Source organism: Meleagris gallopavo, chromosome 1, assembly GCF_905368555.1.
Source record: "Meleagris gallopavo chromosome 1, MGAL_WU_HG_1.1, whole genome shotgun sequence".
NCBI classification, from domain to species: domain Eukaryota; kingdom Metazoa; phylum Chordata; class Aves; order Galliformes; family Phasianidae; genus Meleagris; species Meleagris gallopavo.
In genome coordinates this window covers 192,027,816-192,055,394 of record NC_139404.1, presented here as the reverse complement: position 1 = coordinate 192,055,394, position 27,579 = coordinate 192,027,816, and the positions used below count along the sequence as shown (strand labels likewise).

Here is a 27,579-nt window from a genome sequence, read left to right as displayed (position 1 = left end):
TTTGGGTCTTATTTACAAAAAAGATCCACAAATATGGGGATTTGGGTCTTTTCGCGAAGAGAGGACAGACAGATGTGGGAACTCGGATCTTTTTTGTGAGAGGGTTGAAAAATGTGGGAATTTGGGTCCGCTTCACAAACAGACGTCACACAAATCTTCCCTCAGGGAAACAACCTGGCGCCAAAAGGGCCCAGACGGGCGCGCGCCGCCCCGCTGCGACGTCACTACCGTGCGCCGCCAGGTGACGTCACTGAGGTGCGCCGCCAACGTGACGTCACTGCTGCGCGCCGGGCAGCGGTTGCCATGGAGGCAGTGGGGAAACGTGGAGAGGAGGAGGAGGAGGAGGAAGAAGAAGAAGAAGAAGAAGAAGAAGAAGAAGAAGAAGAAGAATGGTTGCTGCAATCCCTGCACCTGTGAGCGAGTCCCTGACCTCGGCCCCTCGGCCTTCCCCCTCCGATTTCTCACCGCCGCCCCTCTGTCCCTGCAGGTACGAGGCTCTGCACGCCTTCGAGCTCCAGGCTCCCACCCGTGTTATCGAATGGGCCCTGGGGAAACGTGAGTGGGGAGATGGGTGGGGAGGAGGGAGGGCGAGAGATGGGGGCTGAGGTTCTTTGAAGGTGGGAGGGGATGGGTTGTGGCCCGGGGGGGGGGGGGAGAGGTGCCATGGGGCTGGGTTGGGGCTCACTGGAATGGAGAGGTGCCATAGGGCTGGGTTGAATCCTATGGGGAAGGAGCGGTGCCGTGGGGCTGGGTTGGGTCTCAGGGTGGAGGAAAGGCACCATGGGGCTTGGTTGGGAACTATGGGGGAAGAAAGGCACCATGGGGCTTGGTTGGGAACTATGGGGGAGGAAAGGCACCATGGGGCTGGGTTGGGGCTCAGTGGGATGGAGATATGCTATGGGGCTGGGTTAGGACTCAATGTGGAGGAGCGGTGCCATGGGGCTGGGTTGGGTCTCAGGGTGGACAAAAGGCACCATGGGCCTGGGCTGGGACTTATGGGGGAGGTGCGGTGCCATGGGGCTGGGTTGGGCCTGTGGGGGAGGAGAGGTGCCGTGGGGCTGGGTTGGGTCTCAGTGTGGAGGAAAGGCACCATGGGGCTGGGCTGGGCCCATGGGGGAGGAAAGGCACCATGGGGCTGGGCTGGGCCCATGGGGGAGGAAAGACACCATGGGGCTGGGCTGGGGCTCAGTGGGATGGAGATATGCTATGGGGCTGGGTTAGGGCTCAATGTGGAGGAGTGGTGCCGTGGGGCTGGGTTGGGACTTACGGGGGAGGAAAGGCACCATGGGAATGGGCTAGGGCCAGTGGGTGGAAGGGGAGGGTGGCCATAGCTCTGGGGACACGTTGAGTTTCGGCCTGGGCTGGGGCTCTGGGTGGGCCAGGGTTCAAGGTGGGCAGTACTGTAGCTCAGGGGCGCCTTTTAGGAAGGGGGGGAATCTCTCACCGCGTCTCTGGGTCACCCCAAGATGTCTGCGTGGCCGGGTATGGGTGCTCTGGAAGGAATGAGATCCTGCAGCTGCTGCCACCACCAACACTGCAAGCAAAGGAGAATCAGGTGGGTGCTGCAGCCAGGCAGATGCAGAAGGGGCTCGCTGAGATGTGGTTCCACTGAGGAGCCACAGTGCTGAGGGTTATCCCTCGAGTGGGTGATGTCTGAGCTGAAGTAAGAAGTGGTGTTTTGCCAGGTTGGTACAGGCAGCAACAAACCACGGCAGAGCTTTTGGCAGGAGTCTTATCTGTAGCTTTTTCCCTGAAGTATATCAGGATCTTTCAATCCTACGGTTGAAATCAGCGTTCAGTGGACAGGTTTCTTTCTGTGTATTAACTGACCACGCTGCATTCTGTGCCATTAAATGGGAAGAAACGGCTTTGCCTTTGATTTCCAGGGTCTGTGTCCCCAGAGAGATTTCAAGGTGGAATGTGGAGGGTTCTCAAAACGCCCTGTTTACAACCTGAAACACGTGCCAGGCACCAGGTATGGCCAACAAAATCCTTTTGGGGCACTGGGGGGTGGAGGAGGGGCTCGTCCTCTTTGTACTCAGCTGCTTCCCAACACAGCTGGTGGGAGCTGAGAGCTCTGTGAGTCTGGGCAGAGAGCACTGGCCTTCCCAGAACCACATCTTAATGTTCAGAGTGCAGCAGTGTGTTGGGGTGCACTGTGTTGGGGTGCTGCTGCTGTGCTCAGAGCTGTCGCGGTGCATCGTGCATCACCCTTGAGGCTGCAGGCAGTGATCTTTGACTATTTAACCAGCTCTCTTGGCTCACTTTTCCTTTCAGGATCTGTTCCCATTCAGTTCTTTCCAAGAAGGTCCTGGAAGAGGCTCAGTTTAACACTCCTCGAGTCCAGGGTTGTGACCTCACTGCCCTGCTTTCCCCCTGGCAGGATACAGAGCTTCACAGTCCCGTGGTCTCTGCCTCCAGGGCTGCTCCCAGCCTCCACCTCTCCTTGTTTGTCAGTACAAGGTTCAGCCACGCACCTCTCCCCTCTGGCTCCTCCACCACCTGAGTCAGGAGGTTTCCATCAGTGCTTGCCAGGAGCTTCCTGGCTTGTCTGTGCCTCGCTGTGCTGTTCCTCCAGCAGATGTCAGGGTGGCTGTAGTCCCCCTGTGACCACAAGCCTGCTTCCCACTGTCTGTAAAAGATCTTATCAACTTCCTGATCAGGCAGCCTGTAGCAAACACCCCCTCCGTTAATTCTTTCACACCGGCTCTCGACCCACGTGTTGTCCACCCCGAGGCTGAGCTCTGTTTGTTCCAGGTGTCCTCTCACAGAAACGGCGGCTCGGCCGCCTCACCTTCCTTTCTGACTTCCTTAAGCATCACGTGGCTGTTGGTGGCAGTGTTTCGATCACGTGAGTGGTTCCACCACACCTCTGCAATGGCAGTGAGAGCTGAGCCCCGTGACTGCGCTCACAGCTCTGCTCCTTCCCGTTTTCTTCCTGCTCTTCCTGTTTGGTGAGATGAAAGCCATCTCTCAGTTGTCAGCCCTCGAATGGGGTCCTGTGGGTATAGAAGCCATGGAAACAGCCCGTTCCTTACTTGTAAAACCTGCCTTCTCCTCTCCTCTTTTACGTTAGCTTGCAGGGTTGAGGAGGAAGCAACCTGGACCTGCAGACCCTTATCCACCATCCCGGAGCTCTGAAATCCTATTAGCTAGGGCCCAAGTTGCCCTTGGTATCATTGATGCTCGTGTGGGCAGTAAGAAACCAGATGAGGTTCAACACAAGCAAGTGTAGGGTCTTACACCTAGGGAGGAATAATTGCATGCACCAATACAGGCTGGATGATGAGCTGCTGGAGAGGAGCTCTGCAGAGAGGGACCTGGGCGTCCTGGTGGACGACAGGTTGGCCATGAGCCAGCAGTGTGCCCTCGTGGCCAAGAAGGCCGATGGCATTCTGGGGTGCATTAAGAAGAGCGTGTCCAGCAGGTTGAGGGAGGTGATCCTCCCCCTCTACTCTGCCCTGGTAAGGCCTCATCTGGAGCACTGTGTGCAGTTCTGGGCTCCCCGGTACAAAAAAGACAGGGATCTCTTGGAAAGAGTCCAGCGGAGGGCCACAAAGATGGTGAAGGGCCTGGAGCATCTCCCCTATGAAGAAAGGCTGAGTGAACTGGGTCTGTTTAGCCTTGAGAAAAGACGACTGAGAGGGGACCTGATCCAGGTTTATAAATATCTGAGGTGTGGTGGCCATAGCGGTGAGGCCAGTCTCTTTTCAGTGGTACGTGGAGACAGGACGAGGGGAAACGGACATCAGCTGCAGCACAGGAAGTTTCGCACCAATGTGCACAAGAACTTCTTCACGGTGAGGTGACGGAGCACTGGAACAGGCTGCCCAGGGAGGTTGTGGAGTCTCCTTCTCTGGAGATATTCAAGTCTCGCCTGGACGCCTACCTGTGCGACCTGGTGTAGGGAACCTGCTTTGGCAGGGGGGTTGGTCTCGATGATCTCTAGAGGTCCCTTCCAACCCCTACAATTCTGTGATTCTGTGTGGGAGAGGAGCAGGGGTAGCAGCGGGATGTGTGGACGGGATTCTGCAGGGTCCATCAGCTCAGGTGCTTCACCTGAAGCCGTGGCCGCGAAGCCCCTGAAGCCATGCCCGGCTCCTCCTCCACCCGAAGGGCACCAAATCTGTTTGTCGCATCTTGAGGAGGAGCGACAGCCTTTCCATCCTCCGTCTCCACGTGGTGCGGAGCCCACCTGCATCTCCCCCACCGCGGGGGGTTGAGGCTCGTGAAGCTGCAGGCTCTGTAGGAACAGCCTCTCCACCTCTTGCTCATCTTCACAAAAGCCACACAGCCTCCTTCCTCCTCGCCCCAGCGGCGTTACTCAACGCCACCTCCACAGCTCCTGCAGAAGAGATGCCCCACGTTGCCTCACCAAAAAACCCTTCTCGCCTCCGTTTCTGATGGCTGTCCTCTTTTCCATCCTTTCCTTCTGCATTTGGAGCTTTGTGGAGCTGCCCAGACCAGGATTTACGTGGCTGCTGCCTCTGCTCCCCGCAGGTTCAGGAGGTTCTCTCTGCTGATGGTTGCAGGCAGAGCAAACACGCTTCCTTCTGGCTGATTCAGCTCTCGCCTCCTCCACGAGCCCTCTCGGGGGCTCTTTGCACCATTCCTAGTCTAGCACTTTTAGAAAATGTGCTAATTAAATGCCTGGGCTGTGTGGATTGCTTCCCTCATGGCTGCGTACCTCCCTCACCCTCTGGAGGAGCTCCTGGAATGGAGTGGGGAAGCACAGCCGTGCTCCTCCCGCCCTGCGTGCCTCAGCTCAGGGGTTGATGCTTCTCCCTGCTCCTGTTGAGCTCTATGGGGTTCTGTTTGTTTCCTCAGCTTGCTGGTGACGAGCGGCCCGCCCGACAGCTCCCTCCAGGTTTGGCAGATGTCAGCAGAGGACTCCGGTAAGGGAAGGTGGTTTGCCCACCAACAGGCACTCGTGATTGCTCTTTTGAGAAGGAATTGTTCCCAATATCTGCCCTGATCCTGCAGCTTTCCATGGGGTTTGCTTGATTCCTAAAGGTTTGCTGTCAGTCTTTGCTGGATGCCTTGGGAAGAGTGGTTTTGTGCTGGAGACAAAGCTGTAATTGGATTTCCTATTTAGTTCAGTGGGTTGCTTTTGGCTTTGCACAGCATCTTTGCCAAACGACGTAATCTTGTGGATTACTCTCCACCCGACACATTTCACAGCTGCTTCTCTCTCTCTTCCCAACAGATGTTATTAAATCTGTAAGTGCCATCTCGACAGAAAATAGCACTGGGGAGAGCTGGGCAAAAATTGCAACCATTTCAGCGAGAGCCCCGTGGGTCCTCCATGGCTCAAGGCTCAGCAGCACCCAGATCACAGAGGTGGAGTCACAGAAGAAGGTGTACACAGCAGGTATTCACAGCACTTCTTAGGGCTGGGAGCTTTGGGGGCTGCGTGAGGGAGAGCACACGAGTGGCACACGTTCATTGTGCTGCCCTCGATGGTCGGAGAATCACAGAATGGCCTGGGTTGCAAAGGAGCACAGTGCTCACCCAGCTCCAACCCCCTGCTGTGTGCAGGTCACCAACCAGCAGCCCAGGCTGCCCAGAGCCACATCCAGCCTGGCCTTGGATGCCTGCAGGGATGGGGCATCCACAGCCTCCTTGGGCAACCTGTTCCACTGCCTCACCACCCTCTGCATGAAAAACTTCCTCCTCACATCCAACCCAAACCTCCCCTGGCTCACTTTCAAACCATTCCCCTTGTCCTATCACCACCCACCCTCACAAACAGCCGTTCCCCCTCCTGTTTATCCGCTCCCTTCAAGCACTGAAGGCCACACTGAGGTCTCCCTGCAGCCTTCTCTTCTCCAAGCTCAACAAGCCCAGTTCCCTCAACCTTTCCTCATAGGAGAGGTGCTGCAGCCCTCTGATCATCTCAGTGCCCTCCTGTGGACTCGTTCTCAGGGTTCTGCCTCAGATCTGTGCCCTGCGGGAGCTCTGCTGATGGTTTTGGTGCAAAGAATCAGACTGCAGTTCGTGTTGTCCCAAATCAAGGGCCGTTTGGTTCCTTTGTGGTTTGTGCAGACGAGAGGACAAAGCTTAGAGACCTCAGCAAAACCCAACCGTGCAAACACCTGAGATGTGCTCATCTCTTCCAGCCTCCAGCAGCAGCGAGGAGCTCGGCAGCCTGGCCTTCCTGGATGCCAACACGTCAGTGCTGTGCTGCACGGCAGGGCAGCTGTGCGTGGCTGATATTCGGCAGCACAGCCCCTTGCAGGCTCTGCCCATCCCCTCGGCGCAGGGTGGGCAGTGCTGGTGCATGGCACTTGGGTGCTCTGAGCTGAGCTCCCAGCCCATTGCGTGCCTCTCAAGTGCAGGGCAGCTCATCCTGATGGATGTAAGGAAAACCTCGCAGTGTTTGGCCTCGGTCAAGTGCAGAGTTCCCTCTTGCAGCTCCAGCGCTGAGTTCCTGAGCGTCACCTGGGCTCCTGCTCTGGATGGCTGCCTTGCTGTTTCAGGTGGGTGCTCTGGGCAGAAATTTCCTTTTCTGGATGTTGTTTCGGGTCGCGTTTTGCAGCAGCCCGGCCTGTTTTAAATGCCCCAATTAGAGGCTGTTCAGAGCTGCCCCAGAGAGCTGAGCTGATTGCCCTCCCAGCCACCTCCCTCCACGAGTCACAGGGAGAGCCTCCAACCTGGGGCTCTCGCAGCTTCCTTTCTCCCAGCAGAGACCACAGCCCTTAGCAAACCCGGCTCCTGAGGGGGGCTGTGCCATACAGCACCACCAATTCAGGAATTGGCAAGCTTTATGGAGCTGATGTGGGTCAGCTTCAGACGTCATCCTGGGCTGAGACCCTGACCTCAATCCTAACTGTAAACCTGACCCCAACCCTGATTCCGAAACTCTAACCCCAACCATAACGTAACCCTGTGATCCTAACTCTGACCTGAACCCCAACTTTAAGACTACCTTAACCCTGTGATCCCAACCCTGACCCCAAAACTCTAACCCTATCCATAACCCTGTGACCCCAACTCTGACCTGAACCCCAACCCTAAGACTAATCCCTACCTTAACCCTGTGACCCCAACCCTGACCCCAAAACTCTGACCCTATCCATAACCCTGTGACCCTAACTCTGACCTGAACCCCAAACCCTAAAACTAATCCCTACCTTAACCCTGTGATCCCAACCCTGACCCCAAAACTCTGACCCTGTCCATAACCCTGTGATCCTAACTTTGACCTGAACCCCAACCCTAAGACTAATCCCTACCTTAACCCTGTGATCCCAACCATGACCCCAAAACTCACCCTATCCATAACCCTGTGATCTCAACTTTGACCTGAACCCCAACCCTAAAACTAATCCCTACCTTAACCCTGTGATCCCAACCCTGACCCCAAAACTCTAACCCTATCCATAACCCTGTGATCCTAACTCTGACCTGAACCCCAACCCTAAGACTAATCCCTACCTTAACCCTGTGATCCCAACCATGACCCCAAACCTAACCCTAACCTTAACCCTATCACCCTAACTCTGACCTGAACCCCAACCCTAAGACTAATCCCTACCTTAACCCTGTGACCCCAACCCTGACCCCAAAACTCTAACCCTATCCATAACCCTGTGACCCTAACTCTGACCTGAACCCCAAACCCTAAGACTAATCCCTACCTTAACCCTGTGATCCCAACCCTGACCCCAAAACTCTAACCCTGTCCATAACCCTGTGATCCTAACTTTGACCTGAACCCCAACCCTAAGACTAATCCCTAACTTAAACCCGTGACCCCAACCCTGACCCCAAAACTCTAACCCTATCCATAACCCTGTGACCCCAACTTTGACCTGAACTCCAAACCCTAAGACTAATCCCTACCTTAACCCTGTGATCCCAACCCTGACCCCAAACCTAATTGTGAACCTGACCCCAAAACTCTAACCCTATCCATAACCCTGTGACCCCAACTCTGACCTGAACCCCAACCCTAAGACTAATCCCTACCTTAACCCTGTGATCCCAACCCTGACCCAAACCTAATTGTGAACCTGACCCCAAAACTCTAACCCTATCCATAACCCTGTGATCCTAACTTTGACCTGAACCCCAAACCCTAAAACTAATCCCTACCTTAACCCTGTGATCCCAACCCTGACCCCAAAACTCTAACCCTATCCATAACCCTGTGACACTAACTCTGACCTGAACCCCAACCCTAAGACTAATCCCTACCTTAACCCTGTGACCACAGCCCTGACCCCAAAGCTAACCCAATCCTTAACCCTGTGACCCTGACTCTGACCTGAACCTCAAGCTTAATCCTAATCCTTACCTTAGCCCTGTGACCCCAACCCTGACCCCAAAACTCTAACCCTGTCCATAACCCTGTGACCCTAACTCTGACCTTCCCCCCAATCCTAAGCCTAATCCCAACCTTAACCCTGTGATCCCAAACCTGACCCCAAACCTAACTATAAACATGACCCCAAAACTCTAACCCTGTCCATAACCCTGTGACCCCAACTCTGACCTGAACCCCAACCCTAAGACTAATCCCTACCTTAACCCTGTGATCCCAACCCTGACCCCAAAACTCTAACCCTAACCATAACCCTGTGACCCTGACTCTAACCTGAACTCCAAACCCTAAGACTAATCCCAACCTTAACCCTGTGATCCCAACCCTGACCCCAAACCTAACTGTAAACCTGACCCCAAAACTCTAACCCTATCCATAACCCTGTGACCCTAACTCTGACCTCACCCCCTAACCCTCAGCCTAATCCCAACCTTAACCCTATGATCCCAACCCTGACCCCAAAGCCCTAACCGTATCCATAACCCTGTGACCCCAACTCTGACCTGAACCCCAACCCTAAGACTAATCCCTACCTTAACCCTGTGACCCCAACCCTGACCCCAAAACTCTGACCCTAACCATAACCCTGTGACCCTAACTCTGACCTGAACCCCAAACCCTAAAACTAATCCCTACCTTAACCCTGTGATCCCAACCCTGACCCCAAAGCTCTGACCCTAACCATAACCCTGTGCTCCTGACTTTGACCTGAACCCTAACCCTAAGCCTAATCCCAACCTTAACCCTGTGACCCCAACCCTGACCCCAAAGCTAACCCTAACCATAACCCCGTGACCCTAACTCTGACCTGAACCCCAACCCTAAAACTAATCCCTACCTTAACCCTGTGATCCCAACCCTGACCCCAAAACTCTAACCCTGTCCATAACCCTGTGATCCTAACTTTGACCTGAACCCCAACCCTAAGACTAATCCCTACCTTAACCCTGTGATCCCAACCATGACCCCAAAACTAACCCTATCCATAACCCTGTGACCCCAACTCTGACCTGAACCCCAACCCTAAAACTAATCCCTACCTTAACCCTGTGATCCCAACCCTGACCCCAAACCTAACTGTAAACCTGACCCCAAAACTCTAACCCTGTCCATAACCCTGTGACCCCAACTCTGACCTGAACCACAACCCTAAACCTAATCCCTACCTTAACCCTGTGATCCCAACCCTGACCCCAAACCTAATTGTGAACCTGACCCTAAAACTCTAACCCTATCCATAACCCAGTGATCCTAACTTTGACCTGAACCCCAACCCTAAAACTACCTTAACCCTGTGATCCCAACCCTGACCCCAAAACTCTAACCCTATCCATAACCCTGTGACACTAACTCTGACCTGAACCCCAACCCTAAGACTACCTTAACCCTGTGACCACAGCCCTGACCCCAAAGCCCCAACCTTAACCCTGTGACCCTGACTCTGATCCTAACCCTAACCTAAATCCCAACCTTAACCTTAACCCTGTGACCCCAAACCTAACTGTGAACCTGACCCCAAAGCTCTAACCCTAACCGTAACCCTGTGACCCTAACTCTGACCCTAACCCTAATCCCAACCTTAACCCTGTGACCCCAACCCTGACCCCAAAGCCCTAACCGTAACCCTGTGACCCTAACTCTGACCCTAACCCTAATCCCAACCTTAACCCTGTGACCCCAACCCTGACCCAAAAGCCCTAACCATAACCCTGTGCCCCTAACTCTGACCCTAACCCTAATCCAACCTTAACCCTGTGACCCCAACCCTGACCCCAAACCTAACTGTGAACCTGACCCCAAAACTCTAACCCTAACCATAACCCTGTGACCCTAACTCTGACCCTAACCTAAATCCAACCTTAACCCTGTGACCCCAACCCTGACCCCAAAGCCCTAACCATAACCCTGTGACCCTAACTCTGACCCTCAGCCTAATCCCAACCTTAACCCTGTGACCCCAACCCTGACCCCAAAGCCCTAACCATAACCCTGTGACCCTAACTCTGACCCTAACCCTAATCCCAACCTTAACCCTGTGACCCCAACCCTGACCCCAAAGCCCTAACCGTAACCCTGTGACCCTAACTCTGACCCTAACCCTAATCCAACCTTAACCCTGTGACCCCAACCCTGACCCCAAACCTAACTGTAAACCTGACCCCAACACTGACCCCATAGGCCTAACCATAACCCTGTGACCCTAACTCTGACCCTGACTCTAGTCCTAACCCTAATCCCAACTGTAACCCTGTGACCCCAACCCTGACCCCAAAGCCCTAACCATAACCCTGTGACCCTAACCCTGACCCTAACCTTAATCCCACCTTAACCCTGTGACCCCATCCCTGACCCTAAAGCACTAACTGTTACCCTGTGCCCCTAACTCTGACCCTAACCCTAATCCCAACCTTAACCCTGTGACCCCAACCCTGACCCCAAAGCCCTAACCATAACCCTGTGACCCTAACTCTGACCCTAACCCTAATCCAACCTTAACCCTGTGAACCCAACCTTTAACCCCAAGTCCTAACCATAATCCTGTGACCCTAACTCTGACCCTAGCCCTAATCCCAACCTTAACCCTGTGACCTCAACCCTGACCCCAAACCTAACTGTAAACCTGACCCCAACCTTAACCCCAATACCCTAACCATAATCCTGTGACCCTAACTCTGACCCTAACTCCAGTCCTAACACGAATCCCAACTGTAACCCTGTGACCCCAACCCTGACCCCAAAGCCCTAACCGTAACCCTGTGACCCTAACTCTGACCCTAACCCTAATCCCAACCTTAACCCTGTGACCCCAACCCTGACCCCAAACCTAACTGTAAACCTGACCCCAACACTGACCCCAAAGGCCTAACCATAATCCTGTGACCCTAACTCTGACCCTAACCCTAATCCCAACTTAACCCTGTGACCCCACCCCTGACCCCAAAGCCCTAACCGTAACCCTGTGACCCTAACTCTGACCCTAACCCTAATCCAACCTTAACCCTGTGACCCCAACCCTGACCCCAAAGCCCTAACCATAACCCTGTGCCCCTAACTCTGACCCTAACCCTAATCCAACCTTAACCCTGTGACCCCACCCCTGACTGTCCTGCAGCCATGAGATGGGGACGGGTCTCCTCCCTCTGCTCCAGCAGCACGTGTTTATTTTGCTGCCCTTGGTGCTCACTTCTCGGATTTGTGCAGCACCCAAAGCCGTGGCTCGGTGGGAAATATTGATGGCAGGCGTGCAGTTGGACCTCGGAGGTCTGTTCCAAGCGTGGAGGTTTTGTGATCCCGTGATCGTGACCCCTGTGCTCCTTTTCTAAGGCTTCGATGGGACCGTGCACGTCTACGACACACGGAGCTGGGCCGGCAGCGGCCGTGAAGCGCAGCCACTCTTTGTGCACAAAGGCCACGCGTTTGGGGAGCGTCCCTTGGTGACGGCGCACACCTGGCACCCCCAGAAACCGAGAACTGTGCTGTCAGCAGCCGCCGACGGCTCCTTGCACATCTGGGATTGGCTTCAGCCTGGTGGGAGCTGAGGGCGGGTGCCGCTTCGGGGCTTTCCTGCCTGTGCTGCGAGCGGGATGTTTGCCTGGAGGTGGTGAGAGCTGGGCCCGCAGCAGCAAGAATTCCTTCGGCGAATTCCTTGGGAATCCTTTTGCGAGATGTTTGCCTGGAGGTGGTGAGAGCTGGGCCCACAGCAGCAAGAATTCCTTCGGCGAATTCCTTGGGAATCCTTTTGCGAGATGTTTGCCTGGGGGTGGTGAGAAGAGCTGGGCCCACAGCAGCAAGAATTCCTTCGGCGAATTCCTTGGGAATCCTTTTGCGAGATGTTTGCCTGGAGGTGGTGAGGAGAGCTGGGCCCGCAGCAGCAAGAATTCCTTCGGCGAATTCCTTGGGAATCCTTTTGCGAGATGTTTTCCTGGAGGTGGTGAGGAGAGCTGGGCCCGCAGCAGCAAGAATTCCTTCGGCGAATTCCTTGGGAATCCTTTTGCTCTGCACTCCCACGTCTCGTTGGGATGTTTGCTCCGTTCTCGTGTCCCCTCCCAGCCGTCGTTCCGCCGCCGCTCTGTTGGCCTTGTGAGGCTCAGGAGGAAAAAATAATTAAAAAAAAAAAAACCACCAACAAAGCAGCAAAGCCTTGAGTACAATGTGAGGAAATAGGCTGTGCTGTGGCACGCTGAACCTCCTGCCTGCCTGGCCCTGTTGCTGCTCCATCACGTGTGTGTGCGCGTGTGTTGCGGGGTGGGGTGTGTTGCGGGCTGCGGCGTTGTGTTGTGCGTTGTGTTGTGCGTTGCGTTGTGCGTTGCGTTGTGCGTTGCGTTGTGCGTTGCGTTGTGCGTTGCGTTGTGCGTTGCGTTGTGCGGTGGGGTGCGGGGTGTGCGGGGTGGGGTATGTTGTGCGGTCTGCGGTGCGTGGGTGGCCGGGGGGGTGTGTGCGGAGTGGGTGTGGGGTGTGTGCGTGTGGGGTGTGTTGTGGGGTGGGGGGTGGGGTGGGGTGTTGTGCGGGGTGTGGGTGGAGTGTTGTGCGGGGTGTGGGTGGAGTGTTGTGCGGGTGTGCGGTGCGGTGTGCGGTGCGGTGTGTGGTGTGTGGTGCGGTGTGTGGGTGGGGTGTGTTGTGCGGGGTGCGTGGCGTGTGCGCGTGTGGGGTGTGTTGTGGGTGGGGTGGGGGGGTGGGTGGGGTGGGGGTGGGGTGTTGTGCGGGGTGTGCGTGCGGTGTGCGGTGCGATGTGCGGTGCGGGGTGGGGTGTGCGGGTGGGTGTGTTGTGTGGTGTGTGGATGGGGTGTGGTGTGCGGTGCGGTGCGCGGGGTGCACGCGGGGTGTGCGGGGTGTGTGCGGATGGTGGGTGTGGTGTGTGCGTGTGGGGTGTGTTGTGGGGTGTGTTGTGGGTGGGGGAGGTGGTGTGGGGTGGGGGGTGGGGTGTTGCGGGTGTGGCGGTGCGGGTGGAGTGTGCGGGGTGGGGTGTGTTGTGCGGTGTGTGGGTGGGGTGTGTGGTGTGGTGCGCGGGGTGTGGCGGGGTGTGTGCGGAGTGGGTGTGGGGTGTGTGCGTGTGGGGTGTTGTGGGGTGGGGGGGTGGTGTTGTGCGGGGTGTGGGTGGGGTGTTGTGCGGGGTGGGTGGGGTGTTGTGCGGGTGTGCGGTGCGGTGCAGGGTGGGTGTGCGGAGTGCGGTGCGGGGTGGGGTGTGCGGGTGGGGTGTGGTGTGCGGTGCGCGGTGGTGCACGCGGGGTGTGCGCGCAGGGTGTGTGCGGAATGGGTGTGGGGTGTGTGCGTGTGGGGTGTTGTGCGGGGTGTGGGGTGTTGTGCGGGGTGTGGGGTGGGGGGGTGGTGTGGGGTGCGGGGTGGGGTGTGTGGGGTGGGGTGTGCGGGGTGGGGTGTGCGGGTGGGTGTGTTGTGCGGTGTGTGGGTGGGTGTGTTGTGTGGTGTGTGGTGTGCGATGGGGGTGCGCGTGGGGTGTGTGCGGAGTGGGTGGCGGTGTTTGCGTGTGGGGTGAGGGGGGTGTGTGGGTGGGGGGTGGGGTGGTGTGCGGGGTGTGGGTGGGGTGTTGTGCGGGGTGGGGTGTGGGGGTGGGGTGTGCGGGGTGGGGTGTGCGGGGTGCAGGTGGGGTGTGTTGTGCGGTGTGTGGATGGGGTGTGTTGTGCGGTGTGCGGTGTGGTGCACAGGGTGCACGCAGGGTGTGCGGGGTGTGTGCGGAGTGGGTGTGGGTGTGTGCGTGTGGGGTGTGTGCGTGTGGGGTGTGTTGTGGGGTGTGTTGTGGGGTGTGTTGTGGGTGGGGGGGTGATGTGGGTAGGGGTGGGGTGTTGTGTAGGGTGTGCGGTGCGGTGTGCGGTGCGGGGTGGGGTGTGCGGGTGGGGTGTGTTGTGCGGTGTGTGGATGGGGTGTGTTGTGCGGTGTGCGATGCACGGGGTGCGCACGGGGTGTGTGCGGAGTGGGTGTGGGATGTGTGCGTGTGGGGTGCGTGTGGGGTGTTGTGCGGGGTGCGGGGTGTTGTGTTGTGTTGTGCGGTGTGTGTGTGTGTGTGTGTTGTGCGGTGTGTTGTGCGGTGTGTGTGTGTGTGTGTTGTGCGGTGTGTGTGTGTGTGTTGTGCGGTGTGTTGTGCGGTGTGTGTGTGTGTGTGTTGTGCGGTGTGTTGTGGGGTGTGTGTGTGTGTGTGTTTTGCGGTGTGTTGTGCGGTGTGTGTGTGTGTGTGTGTGTGTGTGTGTGTGTGTAGCAGCCCTTCCTGCTGTCAGCTTCTCCCTCCCCCGCACCCCGAGCAGCAGCACCCAGCTGGGAGGAGGAGGCCTGGCTGCATCTCGTGGGGCTGCTGGCTGCCAGCTCAACTCGAAATGCAATTTCCTGGGGCCGAGGAGGCGGAGGAGGAGCGGCAGCAGCTTGGATCTTGCGGTGCAAAGGGGTTCAACCGCTCTGTGCCTCTCGTGACAGCGACCCTTGCGCTGTTTGTTGTCCGTTGCGTCCCGCTGCTCCGTTTGCAGCGGGGACAGGTGGGGACAGAGGGTGAGCTGTGGCCAAGGCCGCACGGCAGCTGTGTGCTGGGAATGAGATGTACCGACCTGCGCCGTGTCATGGCAACAGCTGCTGGGCTGCGGGGGCTGAGCCGCGTGCTGCGGGGAGGTGATCAGATGGAGGAGCGCGAGCTGCAGCCCGGGGCTGAGCAGCAGCATGGGGCTGAGCAGCAGCATGGGGCTGAGCAGCAGCACGGTGCCCGCTTGTCTCTTTTGCACCACCCCAGCAAAACCAGAGCGGCTCAGCGGTGGGGGTGAGCGCCCCGCTTTGCTCCCGTCCCTTTGCTCTTTTGGGTTGAAACCTCGTGCTTCGGGAGCGGGGCTGTTCCTCGAGCAGGATGGAGATGCGCGGGGTGATCGCTGCAGCCTTCCTCCTCCACGCTGCGCGAAAGCAGCAGAGGCGAAGCGTGAGCCCATTTCACAGCGCAGCCATGCCGGGAGCGCGGAGGGAAGCAGATCTGCTGCCCTTTGCAGGGAAATGGCGCTTAAGTAACAGCGCGCTTTCATCACCTAGGACTTCCCTTTTTGCTTTTTTTTTTTTCCTCTCCCTTCCAAATCATCTCAGCTCGGAGAGGGCTGGCGGCACCCAGAACACCCAGAACACGAGGTGCTCGCAGCTGGGCACGCAGGGGTGCCCTGAGAGCAGCCTTGCCGCAGGGCAGCAGTGGGGCTGCCTGCCGCTCCCCACGCGGCTCTGCTCTGCTCACCCCACGCATGGACGCCGCTGCGGAGGCCGCAGAGCTGACGGTTGCGCACTCAGAAGCTTGGTTTGCTGCTGGCTGTGCCGTTCCTCCACGGGGAGAAGATGGATGCAGGCGTTGCCCTGCCAGCAACGCAGCCGGCCCTCAGCTCTGCTGCAGCATCCTCAGCTCCCGGCCATCCTGCAGGGCCTTTCGTGCACCGAGAGCACAAAAGAGAGCAGCAAGCAGAACGTTAGCACTGCCCGGCCTTGCGTTTTGCTTCCGACCTCCTGCCTGGAGCACTCAGCTTTGGAGCAGATCCCACGGGAGCATCCGTGTGCCCAAGGGAAGGTCAGCGCTGCGGGTTGCAACGAGGGGACTTTTGGTGCCGCAGCATCGATTTGGGATTGTTTTCCTGCAATCAGTGTTTGGGGACGCGGAGGCACGGCAGCCCTGCGAGCTGGAGAGCAAAGCAACGTCAACGCAGCCACCCAAAATGGGGCCTGGGGAGAAGGGGGGGGGGGGGGGTGGGGGGAGGCAAGAGAAGCATGGGCACGCTGAGGGTTTGGTTTTGTGTGTGTGTGTTTGTGTTCAGAGATTAATAAACTAGAATAATTTATTTGACAGGACACAGAAACGTCACAGAGATGGTGGAGGATCCAAAGAAGCAGGTGTCAATGAACAGTACAAAGAAACCACTTTACAAAAAGAGAAGTACCACGCCGCCCACCGGCCTGACCCCAAATTGGGGAGGGGGGCGGCTCGGAACCTCCTCCCAAATCCCCCCCCCTTAGGTTGGGGCACAGGGCTGTCCCCAGGCTCTGCTCTCAGGGCGACACAATAAATAGTGGCAGTGGCCCCAGTGAGGGGCTGGGGGGACCCGGCTGTCCCTGCAACGGGGGGGATACGGGGTGGGTGGACCCTGATCCAGGAGGGAGGGGTATGGGGTGAAACATGGGGTAGGGTCCCCGATGCTGGCACCTGGGGGGGTTCCAGGGGTGTGGAAATGGATGCAGAGCAATGATAAACCCTGGGAGGGGGGGGGGTGCTGCAAAGAGGGCTTGGGGTGGGAGCTTTGGGATTTGGAATCCAGCTCTAGGTCCCTTCTGACCCTTACACTTCTGTGATTTGGGGTGGGAGGTTTGGGATTTGGAGGTGGGAGGTTGGGATTTAAGGTGGGAGGTTGGAATTTAAGGTGGGAGGTTTGGGATTTGGGGGTGGGAGGTTGGGATTTGGGGGTGGGAGGTTGGGATTTGGGGGTGGGAGGTTGGGATTTAAGGTGGGAGGTTGGGATTTAAGGTGGGAGCTTTGGGATTTGGAATCCAGCTCTAGGTCCCTTCTGACCCCTACACTTCTGTGATTTGGGGTGGGAGGTTTGGGATTTGGAGGTGGGAGGTTTGGGATTTGGGGGTGGGAGGTTGGGATTTAAGGTGGGAGGTTGGGATTTAAGGTGGGAGGTTGGGATTTAAGGTGGGAGGTTTGGGATTTGGGGGTGGGAGGTTGGGATTTAAGGTGGGAGGTTTGGGATTTGGGGGTGGGAGGTTTGGGACAGGAGATTTGAGATTTGGGGGGAGGACGTTTTGGGATGGGGGTGGGAGCTTTGGGATTTGGAATCCAGCTCTAGGTCCCTTCTGACCCCTACAGTTCTGTGATTTGGGGTGGGAGGTTTGGGATTTGGGGGTGGGAGGTTTGGGATTTAAGGTGGGAGGTTTGGGACAGATTTGAGATTTGGGGGAGGACGTTTTGGGATGGGGGTGGGAGCTTTGGGATTTGGAATCCAGCTCTAGGTCCCTTCTGACCCCTACACTTCTGTGATTTGGGGTGGGAGGTTTGGGATTTAAGGTGGGAGGTTGGGATTTAAGGTGGGAGGTTGGGATTTAAGGTGGGAGGTTGGGATTTAAGGTGGGAGGTTGGGATTTAAGGTGGGAGGTTTGGGATTTGGGGGTGGGAGGTTGGGATTTAAGGTGGGAGGTTGGGATTTAAGGTGGGAGGTTTGGGACAGGAGATTTGAGATTTGGGGGAGGACATTTTGGGATTGGGGTGGGAGCTTTGGGATTTGGAATCCAGCTCTAGGTCCCTTCTGAACCCTACACTTCTGTGATTTGGGGTGGGAGGTTTGGGATTTGGGGGTGGGAGGTTTGGGATTTAAGGTGGGAGGTTTGGGATTTGGGGGTGGGAGGTTGGGATTTGGGGGTGGGAGGTTTGGGATTTAAGGTGGGAGGTTGGGATTTAAGGTGGGAGGTTGGGATTTGGGGGTGGGAGGTTGGGATTTGGGGGTGGGAGGTTGGGATTTAAGGTGGGAGGTTGGGATTTAAGGTGGGAGGTTTGGGATTTGGGGGTGGGAGGTTGGGATTTAAGATGGGAGGTTTGGGACAGGAGATTTGAGATTTGGGGGAGGACGTTTTGGGATTGAGGTGGGAGCTTTGGGATTTGGAATCCAGCTCTAGGTCCCTTCTGACCCCTACACTTCCGTGATTTGGGGTGGGAGGTTTGGGATTTGGGGGTGGGAGGTTTGGGATTTAAGGTGGGAGGTTGGGATTTAAGGTGGGAGCTTTGGGACAGGAGATTTGAGATTTGGGGGAGGACGTTTTGGGATGGGGGTGGGAGCTTTGGGATTTGGGGGTGGGAGGTTGGGATTTAAGGTGGGAGGTTTGGGACAGATTTGAGATTTGGGGGGAGGACGTTTTGGGATGGGGGTGGGAGCTTTGGGATTTGGAATCCAGCTCTAGGTCCCTTCTGACCCCTACAGTTCTGTGATTTGGGGGTGGGAGGTTTGGGATTTGGGGTGGGAGGTTGGGATTTAAGGTGGGAGGTTGGGATTTGGGGGTGGGAGGTTGGGATTTAAGGTGGGAGGTTTGGGATTTAAGGTGGGAGGTTTGGGATTTGGGGGTGGGAGGTTGGGATTTAAGGTGGGAGGTTTGGGACAGGAGATCTGAGATTTGGGGGAGGACGTTTTGGGATTGGGGTGGGAGCTTTGGGATTTGGAATCCAGCTCTAGGTCCCTTCTGACCCTTACACTTCTGTGATTTGGGGTGGGAGGTTTGGGATTTGGGGGTGGGAGGTTGGGATTTAAGGTGGGAGGTTGGGATTTAAGGTGGGAGGTTGGGATTTAAGGTGGGAGGTTTGGGACAGGAGATCTGAGATTTGGGGGAGGACGTTTTGGGCTTGGGGTGGGAGCTTTGGGATTTGGAATCCAGCTCTAGGTCCCTTCTGAACCCTACACTTCTGTGATTTGGGGTGGGAGGTTTGGGATTTGGGGGTGGGAGGTTGGGATTTAAGGTGGGAGGTTTGGGACAGGAGATTTGAGATTTGGGGGAGGACGTTTTGGGATTGGGGTGGGAGCTTTGGGATTTGGAATCCAGCTCTAGGTCCCTTCTGACCCCTACACTTCTGTGATTTGGGGTGGGAGGTTTGGGATTTGGGGGTGGGAGGTTGGGATTTAAGGTGGGAGCTTTGGGACAGGAGATTTGAGATTTGGGGGGAGGACGTTTTGGGATTGGGGTGGGAGCTTTGGGATTTGGGGATAGGAGGTTTGGGGTGGGAGATTTGGAATGTGGGATAGAAGGTTTGGCATTAGGATGAGAGGTTTGGGATTTAGGGTAGGAGGTTGGGATTCGTATGGGAAGTTTTGGATTTGAGGGTAGGAGGTGTGGAATAGAAAATGTGGGATTCGGGGTGGGAGATTTGGGATTTGGGGGTACAAGGTTTGGGGTGAGAGGTTGGGATTTGAAGGTTGGAATTGGGATGGGAGCTTTGGGATTTGGGGTTGGAGGTCCTGGGTGGGAGCTTTGGGATTTGGGGTAGGAAGTTTGGGATTTGGGGCGGGAGCTTTGGGATTTGGGGGTTTGGGGTGGGAGGTTGGGATCTGGAGGTTGGAATTTGGATGGGAGCTTTGGGATTTGGGGTAGGAGGTTTGGGATTCGGGGGTGGGAAATTTGGGGCTAAGAGCTTTGGGATTTGGGGTAGGAGGTTTTAGGGTGGGAGGTTGGGTATTTGGAGTGGGAGTTTTGGGATTTGGGGTAGGAGGTTCTGGGTGGAAGCTTTGGAATTTGGGGTGGGAGCTTTAGGATTTGGGGCGGGAGGTGTGGGATTTAGGATAGGAGGTTCTGGGTAGAAGCTTTGGGATTTGGGGTAGGAGATTTGGGATTTGGGGGTGGGAGCTTTGGGATTTGGGGCAAGAGGTGAGGGATTTGGGGTAGGAGCTTTGGGATTTGGGGTAGGAGATTTGGGATTTGGGGGTGGGAGCTTTGGGATTTGGGGCAAGAGGTGAGGGATTTGGGGTAGGAGGTTTGGGATTTGGGGTAGGAGATTTGGGATTTGGGGGTGGGAGCTTTGGGATTTGGGGCAAGAGGTGAGGGATTTGGGGTAGGAGCTTTGGGATTTGGGGTAGGAGGTTTGGGATTTGGGGTAGGAGGTTTGGGATTTGGGGATGGGAGCTTTGGGATTTGGGGTAGGAGGTTTGGGATTTTGGGTAGGAGATTTGGGATTTGGGGATGGGAGCTTTGGGATTTGGGGCAAGAGGTGTGGGATTTGGGGTAGGAGATTTGGGATTTGGGGCAAGAGGTGAGGGATTTGGGGTAGGAGGTTTGGGATTTGGGGCAAGAGGTGAGGGATTTGGGGGTGGAGCTTTGGGATTTGGGGCAAGAGGTGAGGGATTTGGGGTAGGAGGTTTGGGATTTGGGGATGGGAGCTTTGGGATTTGGGGTAGGAGATTTGGGATTTGGGGATGGGAGCTTTGGGATTTGGGGTAGGAGGTTTGGGATTTGGGGTAGGAGATTTGGGATTTGGTGGTGGGAGCTTTGGGATTTGGGGCAAGAGGTGAGGGATTTGGGGTAGGAGGTTTGGGATTTGGGGATGGGAGCTTTGGGATTTGGGCAAGAGGTGAGGGATTTGGGGTAGGAGGTTTGGGATTTGGGGATGGGAGCTTTGGGATTTGGGGTAGGAGATTTGGGATTTGGGGATGGGAGCTTTGGGATTTGGGGTAGGAGGTTTGGGATTTGGGGTAGGAGATTTGGGATTTGGTGGTGGGAGCTTTGGGATTTGGGGCAAGAGGTGAGGGATTTGGGGTAGGAGGTTTGGGATTTGGGGTAGGAGCTTTGGGATCTGGGGTCTGGACAGGATTAGGGTTAAAATCCCAGCCCCAGGCAGCATCTGTGGGTCTGAGGTTGGTGCATCCCGAGACGAGGGGGCACTCATGCAGTGGGGCGGTGAGCAGGAGGGGGGGTGGCTGGGGACCCTTTCCCACGAGCAGGCTGCCTAAAAAAACCCCCCCCCCAAGTTCTGCTGCACCCCCTCCCCCCTCCCCAGCATTGAGAGTGGACAATAGAAAATGCATAAAAGAGCAGCTCCCAGGAAAGGGCCCGGAGCTTTAGGAAGGGAAAAGGGATGGAGGGGTGAAGGCTGACGGGGGTGGGCTGAGCCTTGGGTTCCTCCCCCCCCGCCTCCCCCCACCCCAAAAGGGACGAATGGGGACAACAGGGCACAGCTGGCAGGGTCTAATTGCTGCTGCGACGATCGGTTGAAGACAAAACGAATCATCATCATACAAAAAAACCAAAATAACAATAAGAGAAGAAGCCTCTAACGCGTGGATGTGAGCAGGGTGGGCAGCTCCGGGGTCTGCTTATCTGTCGTTGAGTTGGGGGGAGTTGGTCCTTTCCTCCTCATCCTCCTTGTCGTCCTTCATCCCCTTCAGCCGCTGCCGGGCGAAGTCCTCGAACACGATGTCGTCGTCACTGGGGGAGAGGGGAGAAAAAGACACACAGACACACGGAGGGAGAGGTTTTGTGGGGGTTCGGGGTGCTCAGGGGGTGAGTTTGGGGAGGGAGGGGGGTCCTAAAGGTCTGTCGTCAGCACTGGGTTGCAAAGCGTTACTGCTGTGCACAGCACGAAGGGTCCGTTGGGTGGGGGGGGGTGAGAGGGAAAGGCCCCAAAGCAGCAGAGGTGGCAGCAAAGCCACCCCAAAATCTATTCCAGCTCCAAAAGGTCCCTGAAAAGCTCCCAGTGCAGCTCCAAAGCTCCCCAAAGCAACACCAAACCTCTCTGATCCTCCCTGAGCAGCACCAAAGCCACCCTATAACCTCGTATTGCTACACTGGGATCTCCTACAGCAGCCCCAAATCTCCCCCTGCAGCCCCAAAGCAACCCCATAACCACGTACTGCTGCACCAAGATCCCCTATTGCAGCCCCAAATCCTCCCCAAAACCTCCAACCCCAAAGCAACCCCATAACCACGTATTGCTGCACCAAGATCTCCTATTGCAGCCCCAAATCCCCCCCAAAACCTCCAACCCCAAAGCAACCCCATAACCACGTATTGCTGCACCAAGATCTCCTATTGCAGCCCCAAATCCTCCCCAAAACCTCCAACTGCAGCCCCAAAATCTACCCCAGCCCCAAAATCTTCCCCTGCAGCCCCAAAGCCACCCCATAACCACGTATTGCTGCACCAAGATCTCCTATTGCAGCCCCAAATCCTCCCCAAAACCTCCCCCTGCAGCCCCAAAATCTACCCCAGCCCCAAAACTGCTCCCAAATCTCCCCCTGCAGCCCCAAAGCAACCCCATAACCACGTATTGCTGCATCACCATCTCCTATTGCAGCCCCAAATCCTCCCCAAAACCTCCCCCTGCAGCCCCAAAATCTACCCCAGCCCCAAAATCTTCCCCTGCAGCCCCAAAGCCACCCCATAACCTTGTACTGCTGCATCACCATCTCCTATTGCAGCCCCAAATCCTCCCCAAAACCTCCAACTGCAGCCCCAAAGCAACCCCATAACCACGTATTGCTGCACCAAGATCTCCTATTGCAGCCCCAAATCCTCCCCAAAACCTTCAACTGCAGCCCCAAAATCTACCCCAGCCCCAAAACATCCCCCAAACCTCCCCCTGCAGCCCCAAATCCTCTCCAAAGCCTTCCCCTGCAACCCCAAAATCTACCCCAGCCCCAAAACATCCCCCAAACCTCCCCCTGCAGCCCCAAATCCTCCCCCAAACCACACTGCTGCACCAAAGCTCCCCAAAATCTCCTCCTTTCCCCTCCCTTCTTCTCCCCCTCCCCCAGGGTCTCCCATTTACAGCCCAGGTGCAGAGATGGGACTTGACCCCAACGGTGCAACACAGACACCCAAGGGACACTATGGGGACAGCATGGGGACATCCCAGGGACGCACCACGACACGGGGACGGGTGCTTCCTTACTGAGCTTCTCCTGTTATGCAAAAGCCATGCGGGGGGGGGGGGGGTGGGAATTGGGGTGGGAGGAAGAGAACAGAGAAAGGAGCAGAGTGCGTTAGGGTCAGCATGCGGGGGTGGGCACCGCTCCCCCCTGCTTGTGTGAGTGGGTCGGGGCAGCATGCAGCCATGCCAAGCTGTGTGGGATTGATGTGCACCCCCACGAAGACCCCAAGGAGAAGGGTGGGGGTGGGGGGGGCTCTTACTTTGTGTCAAGCTCTATCAGGTTTGTATCTATGGGAGCTTCGTTCTCTGGAACTGAACAGAAGGAATGAAGGCACGGGGTTAGCTTTACACTCCCTGGACTGCAAATTAAAGGGGGGAAATGGGGGGGGGGGGGGGAGGATGGGGTCGTGCTGTGAGGGTCCCCATTGCAGCCAGGGGGAACGCTCACCGTCCCGGTGTGCCGGCTCCTCTCGGGGTTTGGGGTGCATCAGGGTGAAGGGCAGCTCCACTGCCACGTCACTGCAAAGAGAGAGCCATGGTGGTTACAGCTTCAGCCCGGCCCCGTTGGGGTGGGCTCAGTGCTATGGGACCCCCACCACGCCCCCCCCCCACCCCTCTCCGTGTGCTGCATGAACACGAGGAAGGGGATCAGTGTGGCAAAGCTGCTTACAAGAAGCTGGGGCTGAAATCTCTGGGGTGGGGGTGGGGGTATGGGGCACACTGCAGTCCCCAGAGCGTGGGACAGCAGGGGTTGTGGAGCACTGTGTGCACTCCATGCACTGCCTCCCCCCCCCCAAAAAAAACATCATATTTGGGTAAATGTGGGACCTGCAGCATTACCTGCAGCAAAGCCAAGGGATTGGTGCCCAGAACTGGAGGGCAGATCCAAATGCTGGGGGGCAAAGGGGACTGAGGGGACAGGGCAGCACAGCATGGGGACAGCAGGAGTTACCTGGAGGCAAGGTCTCCCAGCAGGCTGCAGAAGGTCAAAGGAGGTGAGAAATTAATTAATTAGTCATTGAACTCAACCGTATCTGCCCACCCTCCCACCATGCATGGGGCAGATGGGGACAAGGGGACCATGGGTGTCACTGGGAGAGCTGTCCCCAACCCCAAGTCCTTCCCATTCCCATCCCCATGCCCATTCCCACCCCAATGCCATCCCCACCCCAATCCCAATGCCATCCCCAGGCCAACCCCATTCCATCCCAATGTCAACCCCATTCCATCTCAATGTCAACCCCATTCCATCCCAATGTCAACCCCATTCCATCCCAATGTCAACACCATTCCATCCCAATGTCAACCCCATTCCATCCCAATGTCAACCCCATTCCACTCCAATGCCGTTCGCATCCCACCCTAATCCCATCTCTATCCCATCCCCACCCCAATGCCAACCCCATTCCCATCCCAACGTCATCCCCATCCCAATGTCAACTCCATTCCACTCAAATGCCCACCCCAATGCCATCCCTATCCCATCCCAATGCCAACCCCATCCCAATGCATCCCTATCCCATCCCAATGCCAATGCCAACCTCATTCCATCCCAACGCCATTCGCATCCCACCCTAATCCCATCCCTATCCCATCCCAATGCCATGCCCAGCCCAATGCCAACCCCGTCCCCATCCCAATGCCAATGCCAACCTCATTCCATCCCAATGCCATCCACATCCCACCCCAGTGCCATCCCCATTCCATCCCAGTGCCATCCCTATCCCAATTCCACCCCATCCCATCCCAATGCCATCCCCGTCCCATTTCCAGGTGCTGCTGGAATCCCAAAGGAATGTCCCATCCCACGGGGACAAACCAAGGCTGATCTCAAGCTCAATGCAAACCTGCAGCCCCCACTGAGAGGTGCCCACCACTCACCCTCCTCGCGACACCACCAGCTTCACCTTCACCTTGTAGGACACGATGATGCCCAGGATCTCCTTGTTGGCTCCATCCCTCAGCCTGCGGGATGGGGCACAGGACAGGGATGAGCGTGGACCCCAATAGTCATCACCCAGAGGTGACACTAAGGTGGGACGGGGGGACACAACGGGTGGCTCACAGCGTGCTGGAGGCCAGGTTGGTGTCCTCATGCTTCAGCTTGCCATCCAGTGCCAGCCCACGCTTCTCCCGGTTGTTGGCAAGGAAGGGGGTCAGGGTGTAGACTTTGCAGAACGTTGAGCTCGGAGCCACCATGTCACTGGGGACAAGAGTGGGTGTCATCCACCGGGGACCCCAAGCACCCCTTGGGGTAGGAGGGATCCCAAGCCCGGTCACTCACTCGGCGTCCTCCACTGCCACGGGACACTTGTACTGGGCGGTGTTGAAGAGGCAGATGTCGGCGTACTGGCGCACTGGGGGAAAGATGGAGAGTGGGGGGGTCAGGGAGGGGACCCCAAGGGGACGGGGATTGGTTGGGGGGAGGGTGGTCCCCATCCTCACCTGAGATTTTGATCTTCTTCACTGTCTTGTTGGTGTTGTTGGTGACGTGGACGTTGACGCTGATGGGTTCCCCGTGGTAGTAGATCTGTGGGGAGAAGGTGTACAGAGCTGCAGGGTTGGAAGGGACCTCTGTAGGTCATCCAGGCCAACCCCCCCCAAAGCTGGTTCCTTCAAGAAGGCTGCAAGATCCCCTGTGGTCAATCACTGGTCAACTGTTGGCCAACCAGGACACCGTCAGCCTTCGTGGCCACCAGGACACACTGCTGGCTCATGGTCAACTGCTGGCCAACCAGGACACCGTCAGCCTTCGTGGCCACCAGGACACACTGCTGGCTCATGGTCAACTGCTGGCCAATCAGGACACCATCAGCCTTCGTGGCCACCAGGACACACTGCTGGCTCATGGTCAACTGTTGGCCAACCGCTGGCCAACCAGGACACCATCGGCCTTCGTGGCCACCAGGACGCACTGCTGGTTCATGGTCAACTGTTGGCCAATCAGGACACCATCAGCCTTCATGGCCACCAGGACACACTGCTGGTTCATGGTTAACTGTTGGCCAACCGCTGGCCAACCAGGACACCATCAGCCTTCGTGGCCACCAGGACACACTGCTGGCTCATGGTCAACTGCTGGCCAATCAGGACACCGTCAGCCTTCGTGGACACCAGGACACACTGCTGGTTCATGGTCAACTGTTGGCCAACCAGGACACCGTCAGCCTTTGTGGACACCAGGACACACTGCTGGTTCATGGTCAACTGTTGGCCAATCAGGACACCATCAGCCTTCGTGGCCACCAGGACACACTGCTGGTTCATGGTCAACTGCTGGCCAACCAGGACACCGTCAGCCTTCGTGGACACCAGGACACACTGCTGGTTCATGGTCAACTGTTGGCCAACCAGGACACCATCAGCCTTCGTGGCCACCAGGACGCACTGCTGGTTCATGGTCAACTGTTGGCCAACCGCTGGCCAACCAGGACACCATCGGCCTTCGTGGACACCAGGACACACTGCTGGTTCATGGTCAACCGCTGGCCAACCAGGACACCATCAGCCTTCGTGGCCACCAGGACACACTGCTGGTTCATGGTCAACCGCTGGCCAACCAGGACACCATCAGCCTTCGTGGCCACCAGGACACACTGCTGGTTCATGGTCAACCGCTGGCCAACCAGGACACCATCAGCCTTCGTGGCCACCAGGACACACTGCTGGCTCATGGTCAACTGCTGGCCAACCAGGACACCATCAGCCTTCGTGGCCACCAGGACACACTGCTGGTTCATGGTCAACTGTTGGCCAACCAGGACACCATCAGCCTTCGTGGCCACCAGGACGCACTGCTGGTTCATGGTCAACTGTTGGCCAACCAGGACACCATCAGCCTTCGTGGCCACCAGGACGCACTGCTGATTCATGGTCAACTGTTGGCCAACCGCTGGCAAACCAGGACACCATCAGCCTTCGTGGCCACCAGGACACACTGCTGGTTCATGGTCAACTGCTGGCCAACCAGGACACCATCAGCCTTCGTGGCCACCAGGACACACTGCTGGCTCATGGTCAACTGTTGGCCAACCAGGACACCATCAGCCTTCGTGGCCACCAGGACACACTGCTGGTTCATGGTCAACTGTTGGCCAACCAGGACACCATCAGCCTTCGTGGCCACCAGGACGCACTGCTGGTTCATGGTCAACTGTTGGCCAACCGCTGGCCAACCAGGACACCATCACTCTTCTTGGCCACCAGGACACACTGCTGGTTCATGGTCAACTGTTGGCCAACCAGGACACCATCAGCCTTCGTGGCCACCAGGACACACTGCTGGTTCATGGTCAACTGTTGGCCAACCAGGACACCATCAGCCTTCGTGGCCACCAGGACACACTGCTGGTTCATGGTCAACTGTTGGCCAACCAGGACACCATCAGCCTTCGTGGCCACCAGGACACACTGCTGGTTCATGGTCAACTGCTGGCCAACCAGGACACCATCAGCCTTCGTGGCCACCAGGACACACTGCTGGCTCATGGTCAACTGCTGGCCAATCAGGACACCGTCAGCCTTCGTGGACACCAGGACACACTGCTGGTTCATGGTCAACTGTTGGCCAACCAGGACACCGTCAGCCTTTGTGGACACCAGGACACACTGCTGGTTCATGGTCAACTGTTGGCCAATCAGGACACCATCAGCCTTCGTGGCCACCAGGACACACTGCTGGTTCATGGTCAACTGCTGGCCAACCAGGACACCGTCAGCCTTCGTGGACACCAGGACACACTGCTGGTTCATGGTCAACTGTTGGCCAACCAGGACACCATCAGCCTTCGTGGCCACCAGGACGCACTGCTGGTTCATGGTCAACTGTTGGCCAACCAGGACACCATCAGCCTTCGTGGCCACCAGGACACACTGCTGGTTCATGGTCAACTGT

The 27,579-nt window shown here is 56.9% G+C and overlaps 3 protein-coding genes and 1 long non-coding RNA gene across 68 annotated transcripts in view; 2 read left to right on the top strand and 2 right to left on the bottom strand.

Moving 5' to 3' along the window:
• The first annotated feature begins 247 nt into the window (after positions 1–247).
• Positions 248–12,546, top strand: LOC104915964 (integrator complex assembly factor WDR73). Of its 5 annotated transcripts, XR_014881198.1 has the most exons (9): positions 252–413; positions 488–555; positions 1,425–1,555; positions 1,887–1,975; positions 4,828–4,895; positions 5,207–5,371; positions 6,120–6,479; positions 11,651–11,924; positions 12,006–12,546. XR_014881198.1 is itself a non-coding variant. In XM_085216589.1 (8 exons), exons 1-8 carry the CDS (start codon positions 304–306, stop codon positions 6,716–6,718), a joined length of 1,023 nt encoding a protein of 340 aa, XP_085072715.1. In that variant the 5' UTR covers positions 248–303; the 3' UTR covers positions 6,719–7,424. The 5 variants fall into 5 exon arrangements, 4 of the variants coding, with proteins under 4 accessions (XP_085072715.1, XP_085072714.1, XP_085072713.1 ...); XM_085216589.1 differs by lacking the exons at positions 11,651–11,924; positions 12,006–12,546 and adding an exon at positions 6,687–7,424 and having other exon boundaries at positions 248–413; XM_085216588.1 differs by lacking the exons at positions 11,651–11,924; positions 12,006–12,546 and adding an exon at positions 6,684–7,424 and having other exon boundaries at positions 248–413.
• A 3,558-nt stretch (positions 12,547–16,104) lies between these two features.
• LOC146545851 (uncharacterized) lies at positions 16,105–20,841 on the bottom strand. 50 transcript variants are annotated; one of them, XM_085216545.1, is made up of 10 exons: positions 20,218–20,841; positions 19,491–20,090; positions 18,751–19,417; positions 18,453–18,587; positions 18,156–18,182; positions 17,995–18,037; positions 17,810–17,871; positions 17,498–17,663; positions 16,984–17,375; positions 16,105–16,646 (listed from the first exon to the last, which is right to left on the bottom strand). In XM_085216545.1, exons 1-10 carry the CDS (start codon positions 20,839–20,841, stop codon positions 16,297–16,299), a joined length of 3,066 nt encoding a protein of 1,021 aa, XP_085072671.1. In that variant the 3' UTR covers positions 16,105–16,296. The 50 variants fall into 50 exon arrangements, 46 of the variants coding, with proteins under 46 accessions (XP_085072671.1, XP_085072672.1, XP_085072686.1 ...); XM_085216546.1 differs by having other exon boundaries at positions 17,810–18,037; positions 18,751–18,792; positions 18,916–19,417; XM_085216560.1 differs by lacking the exon at positions 18,156–18,182 and having other exon boundaries at positions 17,810–18,050; positions 18,374–18,567; positions 19,624–19,857; ... (1 more) ...; positions 20,049–20,090; positions 20,218–20,702.
• LOC146545850 (uncharacterized) lies at positions 16,744–20,964 on the top strand. Of its 11 annotated transcripts, none has more exons than XR_014881197.1 (10): positions 16,762–16,805; positions 16,895–17,193; positions 17,396–17,457; positions 17,554–17,620; positions 17,707–17,747; positions 17,790–17,851; positions 18,038–18,359; positions 18,916–19,417; positions 19,491–20,027; positions 20,154–20,964. It is a non-coding gene; the product is annotated as an uncharacterized LOC146545850 (long non-coding RNA). The 11 variants fall into 11 exon arrangements; XR_014881196.1 differs by having other exon boundaries at positions 17,356–17,457; XR_014881189.1 differs by having other exon boundaries at positions 16,895–17,375; positions 17,436–17,457.
• A 22-nt stretch (positions 20,965–20,986) lies between these two features.
• ARRB1 (arrestin beta 1) overlaps positions 20,987–27,579 on the bottom strand; it is a 40,628-nt gene continuing 34,035 nt past the window's right edge. Inside the window, exons 9-17 of one of the 2 annotated variants that reach the window (XM_085216584.1) lie at positions 25,131–25,215; positions 24,970–25,042; positions 24,751–24,888; positions 24,567–24,650; positions 23,638–23,661; positions 23,134–23,204; positions 22,946–22,997; positions 22,679–22,716; positions 20,987–21,241 (exon numbers count right to left, since the gene is read on the bottom strand). In XM_085216584.1, the coding sequence (XP_085072710.1) occupies positions 21,198–21,241; positions 22,679–22,716; positions 22,946–22,997; positions 23,134–23,204; positions 23,638–23,661; positions 24,567–24,650; positions 24,751–24,888; positions 24,970–25,042; positions 25,131–25,215 (609 nt within the window). In that variant the 3' untranslated portion in view covers positions 20,987–21,197. The remainder of the gene's footprint in view (positions 21,242–22,678; positions 22,717–22,945; positions 22,998–23,133; positions 23,205–23,637; positions 23,662–24,566; positions 24,651–24,750; positions 24,889–24,969; positions 25,043–25,130; positions 25,216–27,579) is intronic. The other variant, XM_085216583.1, reaches the window with a different exon arrangement.

What these genes read in the sequence shown, in the direction of transcription:
- LOC104915964 (XM_085216586.1), top strand. Translation starts at nt 304, where the DNA reads ATGGAGGCAGTGGGGAAACGTGGAGAGGAGGAGGAGGAGGAGGAAGAA. An exon ending in GATGTCAGCAGAGGACTCCG is followed by an intron (nt 4,896 to 5,206) that starts GTAAGGGAAGGT and finishes TCTTCCCAACAG; the next exon opens with ATGTTATTAAATCTGTAAGT. An exon ending in GAAGAAGGTGTACACAGCAG is followed by an intron (nt 5,372 to 6,119) that starts GTATTCACAGCA and finishes CATCTCTTCCAG; the next exon opens with CCTCCAGCAGCAGCGAGGAG.
- LOC146545851 (XM_085216534.1), bottom strand. Translation starts at nt 20,841, where the DNA reads ATGCATTTTCTATTGTCCACTCTCAATGCTGGGGAGGGGGGAGGGGGT. An exon ending in CCCACCCCCAAATCCCAAAC is followed by an intron (nt 18,568 to 18,750) that starts CTCCCACCCCAA and finishes TTAAATCCCAAC; the next exon opens with CTCCCACCCCCAAATCCCAA. An exon ending in CCAAATCCCAAACCTCCCAC is followed by an intron (nt 18,051 to 18,373) that starts CTTAAATCCCAA and finishes CAAAGCTCCCAC; the next exon opens with CTTAAATCCCAACCTCCCAC.